At 36.6% G+C, this 8,217-nt stretch overlaps 2 protein-coding genes and 1 long non-coding RNA gene across 5 annotated transcripts in view; 2 read left to right on the forward strand and 1 right to left on the reverse strand.

Annotated features, from left to right (window-relative positions):
• The window catches only part of LOC104729533 (salicylate carboxymethyltransferase-like), a 5,371-nt gene extending 4,863 nt beyond the window's left edge, over positions 1 to 508 (reverse strand). Inside the window, exon 1 of one of the 2 annotated variants that reach the window (XM_010448484.2) lies at positions 242 to 508. In XM_010448484.2, coding sequence (XP_010446786.1) covers positions 242 to 287 — 46 coding nt within the window. In that variant the 5' untranslated portion in view covers positions 288 to 508. The remainder of the gene's footprint in view (positions 1 to 241) is intronic. The other variant, XM_019233371.1, reaches the window with a different exon arrangement.
• Positions 3,737 to 7,143, forward strand: LOC104729537 (long chain base biosynthesis protein 1-like). 2 transcript variants are annotated; one of them, XM_010448487.2, is made up of 13 exons: positions 3,737 to 3,996; positions 4,167 to 4,395; positions 4,491 to 4,585; positions 4,685 to 4,776; positions 4,866 to 4,959; positions 5,044 to 5,116; positions 5,223 to 5,355; positions 5,455 to 5,629; positions 5,747 to 5,887; positions 5,974 to 6,069; positions 6,167 to 6,308; positions 6,404 to 6,531; positions 6,606 to 7,143. In XM_010448487.2, the coding sequence occupies exons 2-13, from the start codon at positions 4,290 to 4,292 to the stop codon at positions 6,774 to 6,776; spliced, it is 1,446 nt and encodes a 481-aa protein (XP_010446789.1). In that variant the 5' UTR covers positions 3,737 to 3,996; positions 4,167 to 4,289; the 3' UTR covers positions 6,777 to 7,143. The 2 variants fall into 2 exon arrangements, with proteins under 2 accessions (XP_010446789.1, XP_010446790.1); XM_010448488.2 differs by having other exon boundaries at positions 3,737 to 3,990.
• On the forward strand, positions 7,456 to 8,168 carry LOC104729538. Its single transcript, XR_758284.2, has 3 exons — positions 7,456 to 7,542; positions 7,644 to 7,757; positions 7,848 to 8,168. It is a non-coding gene; the product is annotated as an uncharacterized LOC104729538 (long non-coding RNA).

An 8,217-nucleotide genomic window follows, 5' to 3' on the forward strand; every position in this document is an offset into this window, starting at 1 on the left:
GAGTGTTTGGTCCTGAAGAACATCCCAAATCTGCTATTCCTAAACTCTTGGGTCTTGTCTCTTTGTAGAGTTGTTGCAGTGTCTCTAGTGTTATGTGCTTTGCCATATCAGATGCTTTCTTCTGCAAGATTTAAAACAAGAAGAGAATGTGTAACTAGAGAATCAAAAGTTATGCAACTAATTAAAGTGAAATCTCAATGAACCTGCAAGGAAGAGTTTCTAGCATAACTCTTTTCTCCATCTCCTCCTATCATGTGGAACTTTCTCTCCAGATCCTTCGTATCCATCAGAAATGACGAAACAAAAAGTTTGAGATCTCTCTCCTCACTAAGGTCTTTGGTTAGGGTTTGTTCTTTATTAAAAGGACAAATCGTTGGCCTGTCACATCAATCTTCCATTATTATTATTTAGTTTTGCTGTTTTGGCGTTTTCAATAAACTCTATTTTCTTACTTGAAATAACGATTTTGGGATTCGTTTTTCATTGTTAATGATTCAACAAATAGAAATATACTACATGACAAGTTTTTCTTTGGGTGGGTGCGTTTAGTTTAAAAGGAGAAATGGTAGATGTATAGTCCAATTAAGAGACCAAAAATAGGAATGAAAAAACAAAAAGTAGAAAAGGATAATATTAACAAAGAACAAAAAAAAAAAAAAAATACAAATGAGTCAAAGTACATTATGATGGCTTCATGTAACGTTTGTACTTTCTTTACTCTGTTCTTGCTATCAGTGCTAGACTCTGTTGCTACCAGTGCTGGACTCTGTTGCTAACATAAACTCAAATATTAATTCCTTAGAAAGATGTCTCGACTCTCGGTAGAATCTATTAGGTATTATTAACATCATCACATGGTTTCTGATCTAATTTGCTGAAATATGTTTTAAACAGAATAGGTATAATAAATATACATATGTAAATGTTTACATAACATTATAGAAAAATAGTGGAGATTAACTTTGGGACAGAATATGATTAATAAGGAGGAAGAAGATTGATTGACTTTTGATGGTAAGAAAAGCTAAACAAGAAATGGGTGATAATGATTGGTGTGTGTGTGTGTGTGTGACCAGTGACCACCATCATTTTTAGGCTTGAGTGCTATTTCACTCTCTCACTTTCTTCCACCTTCAGGCTTTAGTATTCAGATTACTACAGTCTCTCTCTTCCTTTTTATATTTAAGGCTTTTGGCCTTTTTTACTTGTCTTTCTTTTTTTTTTTTGAGCAAAAGAAAAAGATGAACAATTTGAAACTATATATACGACTCATATGAGTCATCTCATACAAAGAGTTCTAAAGCTGTATATCTATATAATCGGAATACTACCAGATGTTATAGCGTTTGTCACAATAATATTAGTTCGTAAAAATACTATGAATTTAATACGATAAGGTTTTGTCGGAAGAAGATAGAGAGAGAGAGAGAGAGTCTTGGAACGATAAGGTTTTGTGACTGTTTAGAGGGGTACGCACGCGTGTCACTAGACCCACAAGAGAAGAACCATGCAAGTTATCAATCTGTTTATGTGGTCAGACTTTCTAAGGGAATCTATATAAAATGTTCGTATATGTCTTCTTTTTTAAACATGATATTTCCTCTCTCTCTCTCGTTGCTTATGTCTCGTCTATTGTCTTCGTTTTGTCTTCTTGTTAGATGTAAAGATTTTTGATTGATTCGATTGGATTATGCAGATTTTCACCATATCAAGGTTGGTTGATATCTCTCTCTCTCGAAACGAACCAATTTGGTACGACTTTTTGGTAGTTTATAGCAGTGAGGACATTTTTATATGATACATAACTTCAACACTTCTAATTCAAGCTTGTAATTAAAAAAAAAAGAATTATATTGAGCCAATCTATGGGGAGTGGCTCAAGGATATGGATATGAAATCGTGTGATTTTATTTACGTTAGATATTAGGATATACATACATACAGACCTAATTAATCTGTATAAAAAGATAGAAAAAGCAAAGTTAAGAATGGGTGATGATTGATTGGTGTGTGTGACCGACCACCTCCACCATTTCGGTTTCTTTCTCTCTCTCTCTCTCGTACGTACATTTAGGCTTTAGTATTCTGTCACACTCTCTCTTTGTTTCCTTACCGTAAGGCTTTTTTGGTAGTCTTTCTTTTACCTCTCTGCCGTGCCTTTAAGACTTTAGTGGTGGTGGTGATGAATGCTTCTCGAGTCAAAAGTGTAATGTATATTCTTTGTAGGGAGAGACAGAGGTTACTATTTTTTTGGGTACGAAATGGGGTTTTATGCTTAGAGGGGCACGCACGCGTGTCGTTTGAGGGATTAATGCAAAACCGTAAAGTTACGTATCAATCTTTTTTTTTCCCCGTCGTATGGTTTGGACTTGTTATATAAATGTTCATATAATCTCTTAGTCAAGACTTCAACAACATGATCTTTTCTCTTTCGTGTTGCATAATCTGTTCTTGTTAGATAGATTACCAAATTCCATCCAAATCTTTATGGTGTACTTTTGTCCACCGTCTATTCTTTTTTTTTTTTTAATTAATTGAAAATTTATTAATATACATACAGTTACTAAAACTCAAAATCTAACAATCTCTGATCAATCAAGAACCAATAAAAGTGGCAAATTTGCTTGCATGTAATTATCAAAAAGTCCAAATACAACATCAAAACCCGGTAAAAAAAAGTGAGCGATGATTAGTAAAAATTGTCTCTCGTCTCTCTCTCAGGCAACACACAGGCGATCTTCACAACCGTTTCTGTATTTGGGTTTTACGGGCCGCCGGCATTTGCTGGTGGTTCTTCTTTGTTTTTCTTAATTTGTTTTTCTCCTGTTTTCGATATTTGCCATGGGAAGCAGCCACTTATATCGGAATTCTTTCCGATCTATCTCCTTCTTCTGGATGTTGGCAAAGCTTGTGTTTGTGTTCACAACAGATTCTCAGTTTCATGAAAAATCGACGCCAAATCCGGAAGCAGGGGGTATTAACCGGTGTTCTCTCAATCAAATTGTTCGTTTATGTAATTTCCAGCATCTTCCTCCGTTTTGGGAGGCTATTCATTCATGGTTCGTTAAAATGTATTGGTCTCCTGGCTTCACACACGATGAGCCCGTTATCTCCGTGAAAAATCTCTTGATTTTTTATGATGCCCGATTCCCACAATCCCCATCACTAGAAGGGATTGAGTATAAAGTCCACAGAGTTTTATGGCAGATGCAATTCTGGGATCCAGGCATAACAATTCTAAGGAGACTCAAAGAAATAATGCAAGAGAAGATTTTGAGTATCACCAATGATATAAGACACCTATGGAATTTCTTCCATGAGAAGATAGCCAAGAACGACGATCTCATAATTTTGGGATTGATTCTGGAGAAGGAAAGAAACAGGTTTAATAATCTGTTGGCGAATAAGGCTTTGTTATTCAAAGCATCGTGGAAAATCGCTTCTCTATCCTTCTTTTTATCGTTACATTATGTATTTGTGGATGTGTATTTTGATTTGCTCAGTATTGGTGTAATTCTAATGTATCAACTCTTGTATAAGTTTCTAAATGAATGAATGAGAACGAAGGGTTAAAAAAAAAAAAAAAAAGTGAGCGATTGGGCCTACAACAAAGCCCATTAAAAGTAAACGACGCCGTATCAAAATAGATCTGGGCCCAGGAATTTGCTGACGTGTTATAACATTACGAACAACATAGAGAGATCCGCTCGTCTTCCTCCTCTTTTCCTTTTTTTTTTTTGTCCTCCTAATAATAATAAAATTTCTGTAATTTGATTTTTGATTTTCTGTAATTAATAATAATAACCTGCGCGTTATCAAAAATCTCAGAGAAAACGTTGAAAGTTCAAATCTTTTTTTTTTTTTGCATCGGCCAATTTTGAAAAACACTACTCCTCCTCCTCCTCCTCGTGTTGTGTTTGTGTTTGTGTTCGACACTCTTGTTGGCAACGATACCTTTGTTGTGCCTCCCCCTTTCTCAATTGGGATCAGGTAAAGGTAACATTTCTTCCTCGTTTATGTTTATTTTTTGGATCTAATCATATTTCTTAATCTGTTTTCGATTTCTTGTTGCTCAGTGATCAGATTACAGATCTTTGCTGATAAGGGTTTGTTTGTATTGCGTCAAGATTGCTTTTTTACTAATTGTGAATTGTGTAATTCTGTAGGATTGCTTAAAATTGAGGTAGCTGTCCATTTGCTCGATCCGTCGAGCAAATCAAATCTAATTGAAGGAAAAAAAAAAAAAAAGTAGGAAGCTTTTGTTTTATAGCAAAATAATATAGGCAAAAATGGCTTCGAATCTCGTGGAAATGTTTAATGCCTGTTTACTTTGGGTTACAATGATTCTGGAGGATCCTTCTGCTAGAGTTGTCTTGTTTGGTTTCCCAATCCGAGGTATTTTCATTTTTGAAGTAACCTTCACGTTTTTGTTTTTGTCTATCATTGGGATACTACTATTTGAGTTTTACTAAAAAGATTTCAACTTTCAGGGCATTACTTTTTGGAAGCCTTGTTGGGTGTTGTTATTGTTATTCTCCTCTCTCAGAAGAGCTTTAAACCCCCTAAGCGACCTTTAACCGAGCAGGTTTCTTTCTCACATCCCATTGATATTTATGATTTGGTTCTTGTAACATCTTTGATTAGTTTTGGAAACAATTCTTAGTTGAATGTTTAAATTACTCAGGAAATAGATGAGTTATGTGAGGAATGGGTACCTGAACCTCTTATACCGCCAATTACTGAAGACATGAGGCATGAGCCTCCAGTTCTTGAAAGGTTGTCGTACAAGACTTCTCTCTATTTCGTTTTTTTTGTAGTCTTTTTTATTTCCATTTATGATTAAAGATTCTATTGCGTTCATACAGTGCTGCTGGACCGCATACAACAGTTAATGGTAAAGACGTGGTGAATTTTGCCTCTGCTAATTTTCTTGGACTCATTGGACACGAGAAGTTGCTGGTAATGTGTGAAGCTCACTTTGTTTTCAATACAGTCTCTTCTGTTTGAACAGTTCTGTTTAAGATTATTAGTCTTTGCCTGCAGGAATCATGTACTTCTGCATTGGAAAAATATGGTGTCGGTTCTTGTGGTCCTCGTGGTTTCTATGGTACAATTGGTAAGAAGTCAACCATGAAACTGTTGTAATTTATAATGGCTACTTTGGTTCCTCCATTAGCTTGCTTCAAAAGGGTTCTTACTATTTGATTACTTCTCTTGACTAGATGTCCACCTTGATTGCGAAGCCAGAATATCAAAGTTTTTGGGTACTCCGGATTCCATCCTCTATTCTTATGGACTCTCCACGATGTTCAGCACAATTCCTTGTTTCTGTAAGAAAGGCGATATCATTGTTGCGTAAGTACACAATTTCTCAAAACTCCTTCGACTTACTAGATCACATTAGTCTCAGGATTGCATTGAACTTGTTTGAACTTGTCTTTATTATATTCTCAGCGATGAGGGTGTTCACTGGGGAATACAAAATGGACTTCAGCTGTCTAGAAGTACAATCGTGTACTTTAAGCACAATGACATGGAATCCCTTCGAAGTACCCTCGAGAAAATCATGACAAAGTACAAGCGCTCAAAGAACTTGAGGCGTTATATTGTAGCTGAAGGTGTATATCAGGTATTGTAAACAACCTCGCTGTTTTCTTTCTTCTCCTGCTTCCACATTTTGAAAAATTCTTCTTGAACTGTGATAGATACTTACCCATTTTTCCTTTGTGGTTGTTACAATCTGCAGAATTCTGGTCAAATTGCACCTCTGGATGAGATCGTAAAACTAAAAGAGAAGTATCGGTTTCGTGTTATATTGGATGAAAGCAACTCTTTTGGCGTGCTTGGCTGTTCTGGGAGAGGCCTTGCAGAGCATCACGGTGTCCCTGTAAGTATGAATGACACACATTTTAAGTAGTGTTCTCATTTGCTAAAACCTGATGCTGAAATTTACGGCGGTTTATCCTGAAACAGATTGAGAAGATAGATGTTGTGACTGCTGCAATGGGACATGCATTAGCCACAGAAGGTGGATTTTGCACTGGGAATGCTCGCATCATTGATTACCAGGTAAGACCTTGATCATGCTCTGATTAACTAATTACAAACAAAGTCGAAAGCTAGTGATAGTAGAAACTGACTCTCTATGGGACTCTCAAATTCACAGAGACTTAGTAGTTCAGGTTATGTGTTCTCTGCTTCTTTGCCACCATACCTTGCAAGTGCTGCTATCACCGCGATTGATGTCATTGATCAAAACCCTGATATGTTAGTTAAGCTGAAGCAAAATATTGCTCTGTTATGGAAAGGTTTGATCTTTTATTCTAATACAGCAACACTTGAGAGTTTGATTAGTTTGTTATATCTTTCTCTGATTGAAAACGAAACGCTTGGAACAATGCAGGATTGTCAGATATCAAGGGGATGTCGTTAACAAGCAACCCGGAATCACCTATTGTTTTCTTGAAATTAGAGAAATCTAGCGGTTCAGCTAAAGAGGATTTGCTTCTACTTGAGAAAATGGCTGACCTTGTAAGTTCACTGTTTCTTTGCAAAACTAAATCTAGAGCCTGTCTTCGTTTCTTAACATGACTAGATGCATGCAGGCTCTGAAGGAAGACTCAGTGTTGGTTGTGAGTTCTAAAAGGTCGTTTCTTGATAAATGCCGGTTACCTGTGGGAATCAAACTCTACGTTTCAGCAGGACATTCAGAATCCGATCTTCTTATAGCATCAGAGTCGCTGAAGAGACTTGCTTCAGAGCTACTCAAGTCCTGAAACACCAAAATACATCGAGAGAGCACTCTTTTTCTTCAAAAACAACACATGCGTTTGAGATTATAGACAACAACAGAATTCGCAAACTCAACAGCTTGCAGATGCTCATAGAGCCGATTGCTAAACCGCGGTTATGGTACTTTCAGTACTAGGCTTGTTTGTGGTTGATCTGAAGCTACAGTTGACGAAGGAGAGAATTCTCGAAGACAAATGGCTTCTTGTTCTTTACGTTTATGAAATTCTTTTCCAAATGTTCTCGTTTGATATTTATTTTTCCCCTCTTTCTTATTCTCTTGATGATCAAGTAGCTTAGTGTTGTTGCATAAATTCTAAAAGTTTCAATTTATGGAAAAAAAATTCATCTGATGATAGACTTGTTACACAAGAAAGTTGTTTGCATATAAAGCCGTCACTCAAATCTCAAACAAAAATGACGTATTAGTATAACACTCGTGTGTGCGTATATAATCTGAACGAAGTACGCCAGACACAGTGCACATGATAATATAACAAGACAACCCTTCTTTAGCTCTTAGCCCGTTGTCATATCTCACTTCCTCTGTTTCTAGATTGTATAATTATAACTTTGATAACCAACAGAACTGTGACCAAAAAAAGAAGAAGAGTCAATGGTTGGGGAAAGAGAGAGAATATGAGGTGGACGTTAATGGAGCCGAGAATCCAAAGGAACGATTTTGAGAGATTTTCGGACCAATCTCATTCTCCTTTTTATCTTTCTCCCTCTTCTCATTTCCTCTTTGCAGAGGTAATTTATCTATTTTTGTTTCTCTCTCTTTTGTTCTGTTTCCTTCCTCCATGTTCATCGGAAGTTGATTTGTAATTAGGGATGTGTTCTTTTTTTGGCAGGAATTTGGCAAAGGGCATTGGTTAAATAATAAGACACTCTCGTTAGAGTGCTCGTCCCTCGTGCCCTTACCTGCCTATTCCAACTATCTGGCAAAATCATGTCTTCGAACCAAAGTAAACAAAAAACAAAAAGCCTTCTTTAATTCTTGATATTGTGTTTTGTTATCTTCCTTGTTCTTGAATGTTTTGTTTTGTTGTGTTTAGATGCCGAGTTGAAACCAAGGATGGGCTCTTTTAAGAAGAGGAGCTCTTCTAAGAATCTGAGGTATTCAATGTCCAAGAAAAGAAGAAGTAGCAAAGTGATGTCTGTGGAGATCATCGAGGACGTGCATGACGCCGAGGAGTTGAAAGCGGTTGACGCCTTTCGCCAATCGCTTATACTCGATGAGCTACTCCCGGAGAAACACGATGACTACCATATGATGCTTAGATTTTTGAAGGCCAGAAAATTTGATCTTGAGAAAACCAAACAGATGTGGACTGAAATGCTTAAATGGAGGAAGGAGTTTGGTGCTGACACTGTCATGGAGGTATTACTTATTATTCAAGGAACGTTTTGAAAATTTTAAAATTG

Source organism: Camelina sativa, chromosome 12 (assembly GCF_000633955.1).
Source record: "Camelina sativa cultivar DH55 chromosome 12, Cs, whole genome shotgun sequence".
Lineage (NCBI taxonomy): Eukaryota > Viridiplantae > Streptophyta > Magnoliopsida > Brassicales > Brassicaceae > Camelina > Camelina sativa.

Coding starts and splice junctions, on each gene's coding strand:
- LOC104729537 (XM_010448487.2), top strand. CDS start 4,290: ATGGCTTCGAATCTCGTGGAAATGTTTAATGCCTGTTTACTTTGGGTT. Junction 5,117..5,222: donor TGGTTTCTATGGTACAATTG/GTAAGAAGTCAA, acceptor TCTCTTGACTAG/ATGTCCACCTTGATTGCGAA. Junction 6,532..6,605: donor TTGAGAAAATGGCTGACCTT/GTAAGTTCACTG, acceptor AGATGCATGCAG/GCTCTGAAGGAAGACTCAGT.